The 21,606-nt window shown below is 27.1% G+C and overlaps 2 protein-coding genes across 2 annotated transcripts; both read right to left on the reverse strand.

Annotated features, from left to right (window-relative positions):
• Positions 1-3,538: 3,538 nt before the first annotated feature.
• Positions 3,539-5,579, reverse strand: LOC124917933 (xyloglucan endotransglucosylase/hydrolase protein 3-like). Its single transcript, XM_047458198.1, has 4 exons — positions 5,408-5,579; positions 4,581-4,681; positions 4,028-4,215; positions 3,539-3,806 (listed from the first exon to the last, which is right to left on the reverse strand). Exons 1-4 carry the CDS (start codon positions 5,577-5,579, stop codon positions 3,539-3,541), a joined length of 729 nt encoding a protein of 242 aa, XP_047314154.1.
• Positions 5,580-19,407: 13,828 nt separating this feature from the next.
• LOC124917934 lies at positions 19,408-20,337 on the reverse strand. The gene is made up of 2 exons (XM_047458199.1): positions 20,019-20,337; positions 19,408-19,874 (listed from the first exon to the last, which is right to left on the reverse strand). The coding sequence occupies exons 1-2, from the start codon at positions 20,335-20,337 to the stop codon at positions 19,408-19,410; spliced, it is 786 nt and encodes a 261-aa protein (XP_047314155.1).
• Positions 20,338-21,606: the final 1,269 nt, after the last annotated feature.

Here is a 21,606-nt window from a genome sequence, read left to right on the forward strand (position 1 = left end):
TTGACAATATAGCTATACCTAAAAAATTATTAAGAACAAAAATATTCAAAATCAGTGATGAAAAAGGTAGAATATAGAAATATTTGTGGGTTAAATAGTTAACCTGATAGAATTATATAAAGAACGAAAATCAAATCTAGACAACCCTTCTTCATCCTTCCCTTTCTCATGATGCACATAAATTCAATATCCTACAATTTTGTTTTGATTTTATACTTTAAGAAATAATTCAATATTTTATAAAGATGAAATGGGGATGATTCACAAAATCTAAAATATATCTGTGCATAAGGATTGAGCAAATCTTCAAAGAGATTTTTTTAAAAAGTATTTATCATATTATATGATAAAATTATAATTTATGTTAATTATTTTAATCCAAATTAATGTCATATGATGAATTAAAAATTAATATTTATAATTAAAAATTCAGCATTTTTGGATTTTATTTGTCTATCCCTCCATATACAACTAATATAGTTAATGACATTGTTTTATTATGTTTTGATTAAAATAAAGTGACTGTCTATACTAATGAGTGATAATAAATTAATTATTTTTATCTTACTTCCAATCCTGTATCCCAATGAATGTATTAAATATTAAGTTAGTATAATAATTTGGTAGATATCTGATATTAAACTTAAAAAAAAAATTATATTCTAACATTTTTATAAACTAATTTCATAATAATTAATCAAATAATATGAATTACAAAAATATAACATAATAAAAAATTCAAATAATTTCCTTATCAAACATAAAAAGTTAAGGTAATATGTCGATCTATAACAATATTCAGTATATTATAACTTTAATTAATATATTTGTAGTGTGGACTAGATTAATTTGATTATATATAGTCTATTATTAAATAAGATTATATTTTTTTATTAGGATTTGATCAATATTTTGGTTGGACAGTTTAAATCAATTTTAATTAATAATTTTAAAATTGTTTAAGATTGTTTTTGGATATGTAATAATTTAATAATTCAGATTAAAAAAAACAAATTTTAGATTTGTGAAATTTTTTTAATAGATCTCTATTAATGTTTATTGTTTTCCTTTTAAGATAAACATGAATTAGAGATACATTCACAAAATCTAATTTAATTTATAACCTGCATTAGATAAGGTTTTATCATATATATATATATATAGATTTTTATTTATTATAAAAGAGTAATGATAATTGTTGGGAATTTGTTTGTTGATGTGTTATTCCATAATTGGAAAAAAATGTTTAAGATTGTTTTTGGATATGTAATAATTTAATAATTCAGATTACAAAAGTCAAATTTTAGATTTGTTAATTTTTTTAAATATATCTCTATTAATGTTTATTGTTTTCCTTGTAAGATAAACATGAATTAGAGATACATTCACAAAATCTAATTTAATTTATATCCTGTATTAGATAAGGTTTTATCAAATATATATAGATTTTTATTTATTATAAAAGAGTAATGATTATTATAGAATGGGGTCCTCTAAACACAACCAACTAACATTACCTACCTGAGATAAATAAGTTAAGTTAACAAATCTATTAATCTGTTAGTCAGATAACCAACCAACTTTTAAAAACAATTTAAAAAAGTAAACACTTAACTCAAAGAATGAAGGAGGAGAGTTCACTGCGTCAAGCAATCTCGTTGCGCTTAAAAAATAATTTTGTATCAAGCATGCACAAAATGGTTTAAAGTTCGACCTCAAAAGAAGTTTTGTATAACATAATCTAATCTCAAAAGAAGCTTATCTGGAAAATTTCATACAATTAAGTCACTTAACTTGAAAATTTTAAGGTGTGATAAAACTTTAAAACTGTTTGTGTGTTTGTAATAATTCAGTAGACCTCTTTTCCTTTAAAAATCATTTATAGGCCTATCTGGAATGATACAAACAATGTTGTTGGTTATTTTTCCTCTTTTTGAGATTTTTTAATGAAATGACGTTAAGTCATTTAAAAAAAACTTGCAACATGGACAAATGACTCAATGTCCAAACTACGGAGACATGATTCTTCTCTTGTACAAAATAAATCGAGAAGATATGTAGGCAACCCGCATATTTGTAGGCCCAGTCTCAAATATATAAATAAAACTCCAGTCCCTTCCTCAAAAGAAAAAGAAAATCTTTTGAGAAAGGAAGAAAACCTCGATCCCATCCTAAAACAGATATTTTGGATTTAGGAAACAAGTAGAGACAAAAGCCAAGAGCATCGCTTCCTTTCGAGTGATATTCTCAAAAACAAAATGACGATTTCACAATAAACACAATTCAAAAGATATCGGTCACAAGCTATTTTTCGTTTGTAAATGATTATCCTGAGAGCAGCCCCATCGAAGGTTTTTGAAGAAAAAGAACCAAAATAAATCCCATAAAAGCGAGGCCTAGGGTCCCAAATTGGGAAATGAAACCTCATCGCTACCTTTGTTAAAGGAGGAGAGGTTTGAAACTCATTATTGGTAAGAAAAACCAAAAAATTTAAAATGCCAAAAAGAGAACTGGAATAAAACTCTGAAAATCTCGAAAAAACATTGAAAAATATTCTTGTAATGATTGAGGTGTATGTTGTCTCATTTGAAGTTACCCATGTTTTTATAAGGGAGGCAACAGAAACCGTAGTTGACTTGATAAACCTTTCTCCTACAACAACATTGAACTATAAAGTTCTGATTAAGGTTTAAACAGAAAGATATGTCTCTTACAAGCATTTGAGAGTTTGGTTATAGGACGTTCGTTCATATCCCAAACGATGAAAGGTCAAAGCTTGAAGATAAGTCGAAACTTCATGGGTACGTACGATCATGAACAGTTCGGGTATAGGTTATGAAATCGATTTGATGACGAAAAAAAATCGTTAGAATTAGAGATGTGTTTGTGTAGACCAAGTTACAGGTGATAGTGATAATGTTGAAGAAGCAAGTTCCTTTACCGAAATTCCTATTAGTTTGGATGCAACTCCACCTGCCATGAGTTTTGAGTATGGAGTTGACACTCAAGAAGGAGATGGTGATGATGTTAACTATCAGTTAAACAAATTGAAGAAAAAACTACACAAATGTCAGTTGAACAACATTTAAGAAGATCTACTAGAGAGAGTCATCTTTAACACCAAATCACTAAGAATCTTAAGACATGAATTCAGAAATTAAATGAATAATATGTCTAATGAATGTTGTCCTCCTTTATACTAGAGAAATAATGATAGATATTTTAATCAATTAAAAAAATAATTTAATTATTCTCAATTATGCATGTGATACAATTCATATTCAATATTCTCATGGAACATTCAATTTTATAAATTATATGGTCACAAATATTAATCTACCATGAAGATATAACCATTTAGATAAAACTTATCTACTTGACTGAATAAATGAGAAAAATGTCAACAAAAATAAAATATATAATATTATTTGATTTCCATAATTGATTACATGTAAAATACTTATTCTCAATAACTTTATATTATTTTTCGAGCTCTAATCTACAAATTAACTTCCTTCCCTATTTCATATGATATGGGTTAATGGATTATCCCTTTGGAATTATTACTGTCTTTGGAGTTATTATGAATGTTGGAAGAATTACTATCCATTTGAATGTTTCCTGAATTAGCTATAGTGCCTTGAATATAGAAGTCTTGATAATAGGTTTTATAAGGTCCTTTTGACCAATCAACATTCCCAGCCCAAGCTGCATTCCAAATGCTTGCCTCCACATGCAATGGTTTTGTTATGTAGTTCCCTCCACTGTTCTTGAACTCCCTTATTTGTCTACCGTCTACGATAAACCTAACAATGCCAATCAAAATCGATTAAACTCAGTCCGACTCTTAGAGTTGGATATCGGTATGAGATTTTATGCAGCTTTTAGTTAATTTTAACACTTTAAAAATTTAGTGGCATCAACATATGATCAATCCTTATCATAGGATAAATAAGTAATTTAATTCAAACAAATTAACCTCTACCAGTTAGTATTTTAAACATTAATAGGAAAGAAGAAAACTTACAAAATTCTATTCCAATTCAAATCAATTTCATAAGTGTGAAATTCCTGAGTGGGATCAAACCAAAGTTTAATTTTCTCTTCCCTATGTCCTCCATCATTGGTGAAGATATTTGTTTGTAATAATCCACTTATGCCAATAAACTCAAAGTCAAGTTCATCATGATTTCCAGTACCTTGTTTTGATATCAACTGTTAAACATAAGAAACAAAAAAATGTAATTAACTTAGAGAAAATAAAATTAAATCAATTCAATGAGTTGACATGATTGATTGATTAATTCCTTCATTGACACCTTTTAGATTATTTGTTTAGTAATAATGAACCAGAATTAAGTAAAATGTTCACAATTTTATACATTATATATTGATTATACTTTCTAAAAATGTATAACCATTTCATTATATTCATCCAATGACACAATTAAAAAATCATTAGTTAACACCAAGGTGAACATATATATAGTTTATAATAATTAGAATATTTCACAAAACTCTATTAATAAATATTTTAACAAAAAAATGGATAAAATGAAGTTTAATATAAAAATATTTACATAAAAGGAGATAATAATTCCTCCGGTTTTGTATTGTGGTAGCTTCATTCTCATTCTAAATACACCATTGTAATACTCATGTTTGGATCTAAACCCAGCACCTACAAACCAAAACAAAAATCAATAAAGTCCTTGAAATTTGATAAAAAAAAAACTTATACATAATTTCTCATCTTAAAATAAATTTAAAGATTAGTACAAATTAAAATCAACAAGGTGTCTATAATTTTTTTTTTTGTGGAATGATATTAATGTTACCCCCAAAATCTGTTAAATACAAAATTAGTAATCTAATTACATTTTTTTTAAGGTAACTTCATGGTTGATATATTTTCATTCCAAAATTATTTACATTCATTTACCCATTTAAATCAGAATGTTCTTAGTTGAAATTAAATTTATAATAAGTTTTTTTTTTTATCTATACGTAAACATTTTTGAAATAAAATATTAATTTCTCTAATATATATATATATATATATGAGGAGTGATAGAGAGAGGGAATTTAGTGAGGGAATTTGGTGAGAGAATTTGGTGAGGGAATGACTTGACATCACCTTCATTGGTTGAAAAATGTAAAAGTGGGAGGAAAGAGATAAAAGAGAGAAATTATTTGATTTTTTCAGCGAATAAGATTATGCCAAGTTATTCCCTCACCAAATTCCCTTACCAAATTCCCTCACCTAATCATTTATATATATATATATATATATATATATATATATATATATATATATATATATATTCAAAAAATATTAGAATCATGTACCATTAGTCTTTATATTCAACTTTAATAATATACCATATACTAGAGATAATATTCATACCAGATGATTGATCCATAAGAAGCTCTACTGTATTTCCTTGATCGAGCACAGTCAAATGATTAGATCCCCATCCAGGTTCGAAGTTTACGTTAAAATTGTCACTTATGACAATTGTAACCCATAAACTTAGAAGAATCACAATATCTCTAACTGGGATTGAGTTTGTAGACATTTTGACTGAAAAATATATAATGAAAATATGAATCAAATTTATAATACAATTTAATGTAGTGAATTCATAAGCCTATACAATAGTAAATTATGAGTCCTTATAGAATGTATAATGTTTTTCGTGGACTCTCTCCATATTAGATAATATGGCTTTAAAATACAATTTTACATATTTCAAAACAAATTGAAAAATATTGTAATATATGTTTTTTATATATTGCTTAATAAACCTTACCACAACACTCTAAACCAATGATGTTTGGTAGAAACAATTGACTAAATTTTGTTTGTTTTAACTTGATCTTAAATTTATCAAAAATTTATTTATTTTCCTCTACTTTTTATTTGAAAAAGTTGTATATAATTTAAACACAAATTTTTATACAAAATCACTTTCACTTTTGTTTTGACAATTTTAAAAATAATTGTGATAGTAATAGTTACAAAATACTAATTTACAAATAAATTGATGGTCTCTAACAAAGACATAAAAAAGTCACAAAATTTTAATTATAATAGAAAAAATAGTTAAGAGTTAAATAAAAATAACCAAAAATGTATTTGAATTTTAAAAGTGATTTAAACATAAAACTCTACTAATTAATGCTAGATTAAAGAGAAAAAATATTGTGTTTCATTCTCACAACATATGTTGAAGGATTGTGTTTGAATTTGAAAATGTGATTCTTTCTTAAAATAAAAAAGTGCAATTTAAACATGAATAGCTAGGTTAATTATATTCGATCAAAACATTATAAATAAATAATAATTAATTGAATATTTAAGCCCTCAGTTCTGCCGCTTACAAATAGATTTAGCCAGGAACCTATAAACTTCTACTAATTGGTTTCCTTTGTGACAATATATATATAGGTAAATGTGAGGAGAAGATCTAAAGATGTTATTTTACACATGTTATTTTATTTTAATATTTACACAAATTATTTTACACAGGTTATTTTATTTTACATTGTTTCTTTTACCCATGTTATTTGATTTTATATTTATATTATATATTTTAATTAATTGAGGGAGAGGTTAATTAATGAGTTAATTAATAGTTTAAAGAGAGAGGAGATTAATTAATAATTAAGAAAGAGATTAATTAATGGGTTAAGATAGAGAAGAGGTTAATTAATGAGTTAATTAATAATTTAGAGAGGGAAAATGAATAATTTGAAAAAAAGATTATAAATGTGGCTATTTTTTTTTAAAACGACTTATTTGCTATTTTATTAAAAATCCCCAAAGGGAAGAAACGGACATAGTTCCTTGCTTTTATTCTAACATTCTAGAATAAACAAATGTTCGAAATATCAAAGAAACATAAAAAAACGTACAAAGAAACAAGTCTAATTAATTACAAACAATCAAACACTTGATCTTTTATCTCACTTTCACTTTTTCGAAACTAGTGACTTCTTCATACGGGATTCTCCATTCTTGACATAGGCTCCATTCTTGCTCACCCTCGGGAATTCTCCTCCAAGTATTCATAAGCGCTCCACAATCAAACATGCTATCACTCCGAACATCGATTACACTTCTACGGACTCTTACAAATATTCGCGTGTTTCTATCAACCCATAGATGGTAGACTATTTAAGCAAATCCGTACTTAAGTACACTTTCTGGAAATTTATTACCTTTCGCTTTGGTTAGACCAACAACTTTGATATCCTTCCACGCTCCCAGAAAACTCAATAAACCCATAGCTGAGACAAATTTACTCCACACTAGCTTAGTAAACGGGCAACCCCCGAGTAAGTGAGCAATGGACGCCTCGTTCTCCTCGCATAATAGTCAGTTAGCATCCGGTATATCCATGTATCTTCGAATATGGTCCCATGTATTAAGCCTCCCATTAAAATTTAACCAAAGAACGAAATCATGCATGGGATGACCTTCGAAGACCAAACAAGTGGAGCCCATCAACAACTTGCCCTCTCTCTCGAATAATGTTCCAAACCTTACTAAGTGGAGCCCATCAACAACTTGCCCTCTCTCTCGAATAATGTTCCAAACCTTACTGGAAATAAGCTTCCCGCTTTCCTCGACTTCCCATGAATGTATATCGTGTCTCTGTTGAAAATGAATGTTTTTGATATGTTCATGAACTTGCTTCCCTTCTGGAACCCGCCTAAGTAGTGAACCTCATTCCCCCATCTCTTACGTCTCTTACCGTGGCAACCAACCAATCCCTTCTAATACGTATATTTCAGAAATCTCCCTTAAGAATAAGTGGTCGGTTTTCAAACCATGAGTCGTGCCAAAACAATGTGCCTCGGTCATTTCCCAGTTTTATGTCAAATAGCGATGTGATGTTGTCTTTAGTTTTAGAATCTTCTTTAGAGACCCGCCCATACCTACTTTCACTTTGCTTGTCCAAACACTTGTTTAGTTTGAGAAAGTTTTGTTTGAAATGTGGGTAGAACCTGAAATTTCCTTCTCTTTATCCCTCCTCATCTTTTTTATAGCTAGTTTAATTATTTATTCAAATTAGGACAATAATGTATAACTTCAATTCTAACTTGGAACCCTTTTAAGTCATGATGCCAGTGTGTTTAAGGATGAGAATTATAATTTGACCAGCAGTTTTTATCTGAATTTCTAGTTTATGTATATTTTTAACCGGTTTGATCGTTAGTTGATCGAGATGATATTTGTGTCATCAATTCCGATATCATCTCATTTTGCCATAAATGCTAATAAACACAATTTAATATATAACATCACCAATATATCATTTTAATGTACAAATTTATTTTAAAAAATATTGTATAAATGGTGTTCCACGAAAATTTTCTGAAATCAAACAAGACGGAGATGGTAGTAAAACAAATTCTCAAAATAAAACAAATCAATTAAAATAGTATTGACTACATTATTTAGTGGTGAAAAGATAAATAAGTCATACTTTCCTTTGATGTTAAAGAATTAAAGAGCTAAACAATAATGCATTTTATTATTCATTAGAGATTTTCTTAAAAAAAGTCAAAAAGAAACAAAAATTGTAAATTAAACTCTTTTTGGTGCTAGCTTAAGTAAAAAAAAAAGGTATATTTGAAATGATGTTATTAATAATTTAATTATTACATATATATTATTTAAAATTACAAATACTTTGGTATATATATATTTTTTTAAATTAAGAAAAACAATTGTAGGATAATGATACCATTTGTAAACAATTTGAGAGTTTTTTTTATATCTAAATGTTATAAGGATTTGACATATTTAATTTCTTTTGGAATATGAGAAAGTGAAGAATCATGATGTGTCAATTCTTTTAAGAGCTATTGAAATATTTTCAGCATAGTATTTATTAAAATTGTGACATTTTAAAAAATAAATTTATAAAACATATCAAATATTTGTATTTAATAATATGGAAAGCCTTGAATTAAACTAACAAATGATAGGTCAATGCCTATATATTATGCACCCAAACAAACTATATTAAATCTAAAACACTTAATTTGTTTTTTTGAATTTAGAAAACATAATGGTTAAGTAGTTGACATCATTATGCATATGTTTTTTCATAGAAAAAAAAGTACAAATCCAAATTTTGTTTCACTTTCTTTGATCTCAATACTTTTCATATAGAAAATATTTTTTTAATGTTGACAGATGAATAATAATAACTAAAAATTAAATATTGTTACAAAATTAAATATTTTTTTTAATTCTTATTTTAGAGATCACAATAATTTTCAATTACTTCCACAAATAAACACGATATCTTTATTTTGAAATCAAATGGAAATTATGATGGAGACTTTATGTCTTGATCAAATTTGTCGGTAAAACAAAGGGAATGCAATATCCAATTCTAGAATGACAACTACATTTGTAATTATTGTACATTTTACCATACACCAGAAATGTTTGCTTGAATTTGTCGTCGATTATTTCGATATATGCTGTCGTTGACAATATAACCATACCTACAAAATATTAAGAACAAAATATTCATAAAATAAACTAAAATAAATTAAAATAACAATCATGATAGAATATATATATATATATATATATATATATATATATATATATATATATATATATATATTTTGTTTTTGTGATATAACAATTTAACCTGATAGAATTATATAAAGAAATAATGTAAAATCTAGACAAGTCTTCTTCGTCGTTCCCTTTAAACATGAATAACTAGGTTATTTATATTACATCAAAATATTATAAACAAATAATAATTAATTGAATATTTAAGCACTTAGTTCGTCTGCTTACTAATAGATTTAGCTAGGAACTTATAAACTTACTTCTACTAGTTGGTTTTCTTTGCGACAATATTATAGGCAAATGTTACGAGGAGATCTAGAGATGTATTTATGAGTTATTGAAAACCATTTCATTCAATTCCACTTAAAAGATACTTTAACGATTCATTGAAGACTATCAAATTTAATTTCGTAAGTTGGGTTATGTTTTAAAATGTAATAAATAATGTGAACGTCATATGGTTACAACATATACACTTTTTTATTTTTTTAATATATTTTTTAAACAATATATAGATTTAATAATATTTTTTACATTTAGTTAATAAAAAGAATAGATTATTGATTAGTTATTTGTTCTATAAATTAGTAAGATGATGAGTATTCAAAGCAAGAGAAACATATTTTTTATTTAAAAAAAAGGTTTTATGTGGCCTCTTACCGTCCAAGAGTTATGCATCCTATTCTTGAAATTGAATTTCAATTTTTATTTCTCAATATATTATATATATTATTAATTATTATTATTATTATTATTATTATTATTATAATAAACCTTAAAAACAGGAGACATAATTCCTCAAACAGAAAGCATGTGAATTAAAAAAAAAGAAGATAGATCTATTATATATATATTTTTTTTTTTTTTTGATAAACGACCTAGCGTCATTTCATTAAAAAATTTCCAAAACAGAAAAAAAAACGAGTTTAAGAAATCATTCTAGACAGACCTAGAATGATTTTGAAGTCGTATCATTCTGAATAAAAGCAAAAACATAACTATCTGATTACAATGTTTTCGATTCTAATAATTTTAGTAAACAGTAAATTTAAATTTCTGCTGACAATTTTACTTCGTACTTGAAACTTTTTTCCACGTTCCCGCAAGTGCACCACAATCTGGGACTATGTTTCTACATAATTCTTCAACACTTATGCGAGTTCTGCCATAAACTCTCGCATTACATTCCTGCCAAATGTTGTAAACTACTGCTCCAAAGCCGCAATTGAATACGTTTGTTGTGAATCTGTTTCCTTCGGCTTTGAGTAGTGTTGCTTCTTTGATTTCTTTCCATTTCTTTAGTAACTAGCTCATACCTTAATTGATTTTACACGTCCAGATACTGGTTTCCAGTTTCATTAATCGCGTGTGTACCCATTTGATCCATAATGATTACTTGTTGCGTTCCAATGCCCACAGATGCTTGAAGGTTAGAGCCTTGTTCCACTCGATGCAGTTTTTCAGGCCAATATCTCCCTCCTCTTTTGGCATACAGAGAGCAGTCCATTTAATTTTCTTTCCTCTTCTCCCGCTACTACCCTTTATGTTATTCCAATTATTGAATAAAAACTATTACATTCAATCTTCTCATCAGATGACATATTATTTTGTCTTGTAAAAGCAAATTTCAAAATATATCATTACTCATTATAAAAATAATATAATAAAAATTATAATTTTTACAAATATAAATGACAATTATTTCCACTCTGAGTATATATATAATTATAATAATTAATTATAAGTAATGTCGGTTTTCGCATTACGATTAATAAATCGCTTAATATGTTAGTCAAACAATGTTAATTAATCATATATCAAACTACATTACACTCATTCTTAACCAACTACACCATACTAATTTTTAATGATATTAAACATTATATTACTATATAATTTCAAAATTATATTAACATAATTTTTAAATTATATATTAATATAATCATAAATATCAAATTATACTTCTAACTATCCCAAAGTGATCTATTATGTTTTTAATTTGATACAATTTTGGTGATATTTCTTCTAGTATTTCATTTTTCTTATGGAGTTTTGAAATTAAGGTTTTTAACAATAAGTTATTAAACTTATAGATGCATTATGATCTTGGATTTGGTCAATTGAATCGGTTAGTTTATGTTTATCTGGTTTTAGAATTAAAATTAGAATTTTAATGTAATTTAATTTAGTGTAATTTTATATTTTTCAATTCTATTTTTTTTTAATATTTTTTCAAATAAAATAACTTATTATTTATTATTTAAAATACGAATAAAGTTTCAATCGATAATTGTTTTTATGACTTTTTTCTTTTTTAATTTAGTAAGTCAACATTTTGAACTTATATATACATTTTTTTTTAATTTAAGAAATTAATATGTTTAACCGATATTTTATTTTTAAATTTAGTAAGTTTGTCAAATCAATCTTTTATTTTTAAATCTATAAAGTTAAAATGTTATAATCCCATTTTGTCATAAAAGCTAATAAATATAATTAAATATATAACATCACCAATATATTATTTTACAGTACAAATTTTTACTTACAATAAATATAGTATAAATGGTGTTTCACGAAAATTTTATGAAATCAAACAAGACGGAGATAGTAGTAAAACAAATTCTTAAAATAGAATAAATCAACTAAAATAGTATTGACTACATTATTTCGTGATTTAAAGATAAATAAGACATCCTTCGATGTTAAATAATTAAAGAGCTAAACAATAATGAATTTTATTATTCATTACAAATTTATTTAAAAAAAATACAAAAAAAAGAAAAAATTGTAATAAAACTTTTTATCCTAACTTGAGTAAAAAAAGGTATATTTGAAATGATGTTATTAATAATTTAATTATTACATATATATTATTTAAAATTTCAAATACTTTGATATATTTTTTTAAAATTAAGAAAAACAAATTTTGGATGATGATATCATTTATAAACAATTTGAGTTATTGTTTATATCTAATTGTTATTAGGGTTTGACATATTTATTTTGGAATATGAGAAAGTGAAAAATCATAATCTATCAATTCTTTTAAGAGTTATCCAGATCTTTTCAGCTTAGTATTTAATACAATTGTGACATTTAAAAAAATTATAAAATTAAAATCAAATATTTGTATTTAATAATATGGAAAGACTTGAATTAAACAAACAAATGATAGGTCAATGCCTATATATTATGCACCCAAACAAAATGGAACACCATTTTAAGTTTGACTATATAAAATCTAAAACACTTCATTTTTATTTTTTAATTTAGAAAACATACATAGTTAAGAAGTCGACATCATTTTGTATATGAGAAATGATAAAGCCAACGAATGACTAGCGAAAGCAAGGCCACGAATCCTACGTGGCCTTGCCAGCTAGGAGAGAGAAAGAAAAAAAAAATAAAAAAAAAATAAAACGAAGTGTCTTACCATTTTCGAGCGAAAGAAGAAAGTAGAAGTCGGGATGCCGGAGTGATAAATCGCCAAAGAAGACGCCGGTTCGTTCACCGGATGTGATAAATCGCCAGAGAAGAAAGAGAGGGAAGAAGAAAGAAGAAAGAGGAGCTGAAACGTTTTATTTTTTTTTATTTTTTTTTTCTTTCTCTCTCCTAGCTGGCAAGGCCACGTAGGATTCGTGGCCTTGCTTTCGCTAGTCATTCGTTGGCTTTATCATTTCTCTTTGTATATATATTTTCATAGAAAAAACTAGGTGAGTATAATTTGGGTTTATCCAAACCCAACCCTAACCCAAACCCAAAATATTAATCAGGGTTTGTTAATTTGGGTTGGATTTAGTATGGGTTGAATTTAATTTGAGTTGGGTTAGGGTTACCAAAATTATATAAATTTAATTTAATTCTCATTTATTAATCCAATATAAATTAATCATCTTCCAACTTTAAGTCGAACACGTTTTTCACACGTTTAACACGTTTTCACACGTTTTTAATATTTTTAACACGTTTTCACACTCATAACACGTTTTCACTTGTTTAACACGTTTCACGTTTTTGGCACGTTTTCACGTTTTTGGCACGTTTAACACGTTTTTGGCATGTTTAACACATTTTTGACACATTTAACACATTTTTGACATGTTTAACACGTTTTCACACTAATAACACATTGTTAACGTTTTTGTCACGTTTCACATTCTTTTGACATGTTTAATACGTTTAACACGTTTTTGACAAGTTTAACACGTTTTTCACGTTTTGGCACTTTTAACACGTTTTTGACATATTTAACACGTTAACACGTTTTTGATAAGTTTAACATGATTTTCACATTTTTGGCATGTTAACACGATTTTCACGTTTTTAGCACGTTTAACACGTTTTGATATGTTTAACACGTTTTTTACACGTTTAACATGTTTCTCACACGTATAACACGTTTTTCACATGTTTAACATGTTTTTCACGTTTTTGGCATTATTAACACGGTTTTGACATATTTGACACGTTTTTCACATGTTAACACGTTTTACCCATTTTTGGCACGTTTAACACATTTAGCACGTTTTTGACATGTTTAACACGTTTAACACGTTTTTGGCTCATTTAACATATTTTTAGCACATTTAACATGTTTTGGTACATTTAACACGTTTTTGCACGTTTTCACGTTTTTTGCATGTTTAATACGTTTTTGGCACGTTTAACACGTTTTTGACATGTTAACACGTTTAACACGTGTTTGCACATTAAACATATTTTTGACATGTTTAACATGGTTTTTGCACGTTAACACGTTTTGACAAGTTTTAACACGTTTTTGGCACGTTTAACACATATTTGGCACATTTGACACGTTTTTACGTTTTTGACACGTTTAACACATTTTTCACGTTTGGCACATTAAATGTGTAAAAAATGTATTAAACGTGTTAAAAATGTGAAAACATGTTAAACGTGTTAAATGTGTCAAAACGTGCTAAAAACGTGGAAAACGTGTTAAACGTGTCAAAACATGTTAAACGTGACAAAACGTAAAAAACGTGTGAAAATGTGATAAAAATGTTTAAAACGTGTTAAACGTGTCAAGAATGTAAAAAACGTGTCAAAACGTGTTAAACGTGCTAAAAACGTGAAAAACATGTCAAAATATGTTAATTGTGTTACCATCGTGAAAAACGTGTCAAAACGTGTTAATCATGTTAAACATACCAAAAACATGAAAAACGTGTCAAAAATGTGTTAAACGTGCCAAAAACATATTAAACGTATCAAAACGTGTTAAACGTGTGAAAAACGTGTTAAACGTGTGAAAAACGTGTCAAAAACGTAAAAAAAAACGTGTTAAACGTGTCAAAAACGTGTTAAACATTCCAAAAACGTAAAATTTTTGAAAAACGTGTTAAATGGATTAAAATGTGTTAAATGAGTCAAATACATATTAAATGAAAAATAAAAAAATAATAATTTGGGTTACCCAACCCAACTTATATTAGTAAATAATATAGGTTGGGTTATGGGTTGAGTAAATTTAATTTGGCTTGAATATGGATTAAGTAATACGGGTTGAGTTTACCCGTTTGCTCACCCCTAGAAAAAAGAGTATAAATCGGAATTGTGTTCACTTTCTTTGATCTAAACACTTTTAGTATAGAAAAGATTGATTTTTTTTTTTAATGTTGATGGATGAATTATAATAAGTAGAAAATTAAATATTGGTACAAAATTAAATATTTTATTGATTTTTATTTATATACCACAATAATTTTCAATTACTTTCACAATCTTTACTTTGTAATCAATGGAAATTATGAGGGAGATCCAACAAAGGTGAGCCTGCAACATCCCCATACCCCCATCCAGGTTTGCAACTACACACGTTGTTAGTACAATCTGGTTTATTAGTTACGCACATTATGGAACATTTTACCATACACCAGAAATGCAGTGAATTTGTGGTCGATTTTTTAGATTCCGCCATTGACAGTATAGTCATACCTAAAAAAATATTAAGAACAAAATATTCAAACTCACTAGCAAAAAAAAATATAAATAAAAATCACGATAAAATATAAGAAATATATTTGTTGGATAAAAAATTAACCTGATAGAAATAGGTAAAGAATAAAAGTTAAATCTAGATAACTCTTCTTCATCGTTCCCTTTCTCATGATACACATAAGTATACAATTTTGTTTTGATTTTATACTTTGTAAGAAATATTTTAATATTTTATAGACATGAAATGGGGATGATTCATAAAATCTAAAATTTATTTTTTTATAGACTATTATTAATGCGTAATGATTGAGCAAATCTTCAAAGAGATTTGAAAAACTATTATTATTTATTATAATAAAATTATAATTTGTACTGATATAATTTATGTTAATTATTTTAAATCAAATTCCATTGTTTTTACATCATAATTTTAATAATTCATATTTTAATGTGTTTGTTAACTAATTTAATAATAATTAATCAAATAATATCAATTACAAAAAATGTCAACATAATAAAAATTTTAAAAATTTCTTTATTAAACATAACAAAAATTAAGTTGGTATATTGTAAAAAATATTATTATAATTAATTGTCATAATATATATATATATATATATATATATAGTCTCATTAAATAAAATACTATATTTTTCTTGTTCGGATTTTATCAATATTTTGGTTGGGAAGTTCAATCAAATTTAATTAATAAGTTAACAATTATGTAAGATTTTTTTTTTGGATATGTAATATTTTAATAATAAAAAAAATAGATTTTATGAATATATATATATATATATATAATCTTTTAATGTTTATTATTTTCCTTATAACACATGAATTAGACATATATTTATAAAATCTAATTTAATTTATAACATGTATTACATATATAAGGATTTAACAAATATATTTAGATTTTTATTTATTATAAAAGAGTAATCATACATGTTGTGAATTTTGATTTTATGTTATTCCAATTATGGAATAAAAACTATTACATTCAATCTTCTCATCAAATGACACATTATCTTTTCTTGTAAAAACAAATTTTAAAATATATTGTTACTCATTATAAAATAATATAATAAAAATTATAATTTTTACAAATATAAATGACACTTATTTCAACTCGAATATATTTATATATATAATTATAATAATTAATGTCGGGTTTTCGCATTAAGGTTAATAAATTGCTTAATATTTTAGTTAAACAATGTTAATCAATCATTTATCAAACTACACTGCACTCATTTTTAACCAACTACACCATACTAATTTTTAATAATACAAAACATTATATTACTATATAATTTCAAAATTGTATTAACATAATTTTTAAATTATATATTAATATAATCATAAATATCAACTATCCCAAAGTGATCTATTGATGTTTTTAATTTGATACATTTTTTGTGATATTTCTTCTAGTATTTCATTTTTCTTATGGAGTTTTGAAATTAAGGTTTATAGATGCATTATGATCTTGGATTTGGTCACATTAAATCTGTTAATTTATATTTATCAGGTAATATTAAAAATTAGAATTAAAATTATAATTCCAATGTAATTTAATCTGTTCGATTTATAATCTTCCTTTACCGCAATGATTCGTACGTTCTATGCTGAGATGATGATTTATTTATGCAAAACTATTGTTGAAGGCATTGAATATGTAAAAGCCGATTTGGACTCAAACAACATGACATTGACAAGAAGTTTCTCGAACACAAGACAAAGAATAAAGTCGACCTAGTCATAAATATCATATCAATTCTAACATAGAAAAAGCAAGATGATGATAAGAAATCGAAAGAGGTTCGAACTTCCTTCTTTTCTTCTCTTCAAATCTTCAGTCATATCATATCAATTCTAACGGCAATTAATCAATTTCTCATCAGCCTTCTCAGGAAACGAAGGCAGTTATGAGAATGAGCCTACATTACGAAGGATGCAGGTAGGTAGAGGTAGGGATGACAATTTGAAACCGCTCCGCGAAAACCGAACCGAATTGTCCCGTTTGGGATGGTTTTTCCCCGAAACCGAATGAGAATGGGGCGGGGATGGTATTTGTGTCCCCCGCCCCGATTTCACCCCGAATCTACCCCGAATCTGCTCCGAACACCATAAATATAATTAAATATATTAAATTATCAATATATTTATTTATTCACTATATTTTATAAGAGTACTAATGTTATTTCTTTATAATAATATAAATTTTAATATATTATAATATATATTATATTAAAAAACTTGTTTATATAATTTTATTGTATAATTTTTATTTATTTTAAATAAAAATAATTATTAACGGTGCCCCGTGGGATTCCCCGAAATTAAAACGGTGCGGGGACGGTAAATGCATTCCCCGCCCCGAACCGCCCCATTGCCATCCCTAGGTAGAAGATCGAAGACCTAAGATTTTGGGGGCCCTATGCAAATTTAAATTTTGGGGCCCCTAAAATAGTATTTTTTTTTAATTTTAATTAATAAAATAAAATATAAATAATAACTATATCATAATATGAGACTAAAAAGAAGATAAAAAAGTTATTTTTATAATATATATTTAATATTAAAGGAGAAAAAAGAGGAAAAAATAATATTAATAATATAATATTATTAAATATAAAAAAATTGGGGCCTTATAAAAGTGGGGAGCCCTATGCAAGCATTGGTTGCCTTACCCCTGGAGGGTCTAAAAGTATTTTTTTTTAAAGATGACTTAGCGTTAATATAATAAAATGCATAAAAAGACAAAGGAGTTACATGAGTTCAAAGGAAATCGGAGTAAAAATAAACTGAATAAAGTAAAAAAAGAGATAAAAGATGACAAATAAAAATTGAGAATTAAAGTGAAATGAAATCAGTGGTTAGGAGTTGCCGTCGGTGATAATATTATTTCAGACTGTATCCGCATGTTGCGGACATCTGAGAAGGCTCTAACGTTCCTCTTACAAGTATGTTAGGAAGACCAAAAATTGGTTTATTTTTAATGGTTATTGAAGTTCTGAAAATTGAAATCTATAATAATAATCTAAATATAAATAAATGATAAATTAGTAGTTATTAAGAGATTAAGGCCTTGTTTTCATTGAATTTTTTAAAAAATTCAAACAATTAATTTTCCAAACCAATCATTTTTAACAATCACATCACTCATTTCATTAACCAAAATATTAAAATATCTTCTATTTTAAATTATTTTTATTTTATTTTATTCATATATATCAATATTCTTAAGTCTTTTTTACAAAAAATAATCATCACTTTCTCAAAATCATTACAAATTATTATTTTTTTTCCCTCTCTAAGTTTCGTTGAAAATATACTTAAACATTGAATAAACAAATTTTGAGAGATAAAACATACTTTATAAAATAACTCAAATTACAAGGCTCATGAAATGACCGTATCAAATAAACCCTCCAAATAAATAAAATCGAAAATAATCAAAGAGCTGGTATTTTTTAAGTTTTTTTCTAAAAGAACCTGTTTGATAAGAGTTTTTAAAAAATAAGTTTTTTTTGTTTGGTTGTTGATTAAACATCAAAATACTCTTAATTTCTTTTTATCTATCTGGAATAAAAATTAATGTAAAAATTAAATAAATCTATTTTTTTAATAATAAAAGAAAATAAATAAATAAACTATTAATTAGATTTCAGAAAGAAAAAAAATACCAAATGTCAAACATACCTCTCTCTCTCCCTCTTCCATCTCTCACATAGGAAAACAAATAACATAGTATCAACTTGCTGTATGGTTTAACAAAACATTTTTCATCTAATAATTCAATAAAAAAAAAAAATCTAACTTAACTTAACTTAGCCTTGGTAGAAAATGGGCACAGCATTTGGAATTTGAGCCAAGGTGTTAGAGTAGGAATACATTATAAAATTCCATCCATTGCATCCATGGTTATTGCTTATAAGAGTCGCCGTCTTTTGTTTGACACCATCACTCACTAGATTGTAAGAGTAAACCTTTTTGTTTTCCATTACAATAACCAACGTCTTTCCATTCATTACTGTAAAACCGACAACATCAACATCAACATCAGATAGTATTCCAATATCCGAGACTGTCTTCCTCAAAATCTGAACCCACTCATGTTGTTTCTCACCTTTTTTATTCCATACCCATATTGTGAATTGGCCTTTACAAAACTTAACAAGACACATCGTCGTCGTCTCGCACTTGTCCCATGGAAATATTTTCATTCGACAAGTACTGTGGTTTCGCCCTTTATTTGCATTCCTCGGTAATCTCAAATATTGTGTTTTTTCCTCTTCTATATTGTAACACCATATATAGGGGAAATAATGTTCACTCTTACGCGTGAAACAACAACGATAAAAGTGCGACAAAAAACAAATACAATTATCGAAGAACACATGATTTTCCACGAATAAATTTCTTCCTCCAATATCAATACCTCGTTGACTCTTCCCTCTCCACTTCTTTTCTTCAAAGGAGTATACCATTAACTTATATATTGCATTCCAACCATAATTATCTATCATAATAATCATAAGAAAAGGATCGCCGTTATTATTATGATTGAAGACAACTTTCAAACTGTTATCTCTTTCTCCTCTTGACAAACCAGAAGGTGCAGATACTTCAACCTTCATTCCAGTGGCCGGGTTAATGATCACAAAAGGTTCTACATGATTGGGTCTCCTTTGGGATGTTCTACAAAAAAGAAGACCACCGCTCGATACAAGCAGTCGAACATCTCTCAAAAACTCCATAGATTGTGGTTGAATAACCGAGCTTAATTCTTGGTCTGTAAGAGACAAAAGATTTATTCTGTTCTCGTCGGGAATGTGACCTTACTATCAATCACGATATAAATCTCACAATAATAGTTTCGTAGAATAGATAAAGAAGAACAGAATGAGTAAAAGAACAGAATAGATAGAAGAACAGATTGAATAGATTGAATAGAAGAATAGATTGATAAAAGAAACAAAGTGAATAGAAGAACGAATAGAAGAACAGACTGAATAGAAATTGAGAGTTTATTAGGGTTAGGGTTACCAGGAGCGACGACTCTTATAATTAGAAAGAGAAAGTATAACAATTTAGAATACCAAAAATATATCCCTCTCCTTACAATTCTATCTTTATTTATAGACTAACAAATTATAAAATAACCCTTAAAAGATATAACTACGTCTATTTCAACCCTCAGTAATTTTGGAAATAGAATCCTCCTGTTTGGAAATAGCATCCTCATCTTTGGAAATAGAATCATCATTGTTGTGAATATTAGATTCACAACATTCCCTTCCCCTTAAGAACTTCCTTGCCCTTTTCGAACGTGGCTTCTACATCGGAAACTGTTTACAGAATTTAGGAATTTGGGCTGATAACAGAGTTGTAGACTCATCATCCATAAAAAATAGTTGACCTCCAAAACATTCGTCACCCTTCTTCACATTACGAGCTACGTCGTCCCCTGTCATTAAATAAAAGGAACTACCCTCTTTATCACCCGACAGTCGAATCTTCTCACCCGATAACCTAGCTTTCATAACTCTCGCCTCGAAATCAAGGCTCACTGGTCCATATTTAGTCATCCAATCAACTCCCAAAACCATATCATAACCTCCCAATTTGATCGTTCGGAAGTCTAGTAGAAAATCATGACTCTGCATTTTCCAAGCCAATTTGTGCATAAGAATCGACTAAATATTCTGCCTCCGCCTGCAATAGTCACCCCCATAGGTATTGTTTCCTTTAGAACACAACCCAACTGAGATGTAGTACCCTCATCAATAAACGAATGCGTACTGCCACTATCAATTAATATAGTGATTTTCCTTTTCTTGAGCTGCCCAAGAATCTTGAGCGTAGCATTATTAGCACTCCCATTAAGAGCGTGCATTGAAATCGAACCCCCGTCGTTAACTCCTTCGACTCTAGCCCCCTCTTTAACCTTAAGACAGTCATCATAAATATATTCGACTTTGGACTCCTCTTTAGCTTTAAACCAGTCATCTATCTCGTCTTCCATT

The sequence above is a fragment of the Impatiens glandulifera genome, unplaced genomic scaffold, assembly GCF_907164915.1.
Source record: "Impatiens glandulifera unplaced genomic scaffold, dImpGla2.1, whole genome shotgun sequence".
In the NCBI taxonomy this organism is placed as follows: domain Eukaryota; kingdom Viridiplantae; phylum Streptophyta; class Magnoliopsida; order Ericales; family Balsaminaceae; genus Impatiens; species Impatiens glandulifera.

What these genes read in the sequence shown, in the direction of transcription:
- LOC124917933 (XM_047458198.1), bottom strand. Translation starts at nt 5,579, where the DNA reads ATGTCTACAAACTCAATCCCAGTTAGAGATATTGTGATTCTTCTAAGT. An exon ending in TCTTATGGATCAATCATCTG is followed by an intron (nt 4,682 to 5,407) that starts GTATGAATATTA and finishes TTTGGTTTGTAG; the next exon opens with GTGCTGGGTTTAGATCCAAA. An exon ending in GAATTATTATCTCCTTTTAT is followed by an intron (nt 4,216 to 4,580) that starts GTAAATATTTTT and finishes TATGTTTAACAG; the next exon opens with TTGATATCAAAACAAGGTAC.
- LOC124917934 (XM_047458199.1), bottom strand. Translation starts at nt 20,337, where the DNA reads ATGGAGTTTTTGAGAGATGTTCGACTGCTTGTATCGAGCGGTGGTCTT. An exon ending in GAGAGGGAAGAGTCAACGAG is followed by an intron (nt 19,875 to 20,018) that starts GTATTGATATTG and finishes GTTACAATATAG; the next exon opens with AAGAGGAAAAAACACAATAT.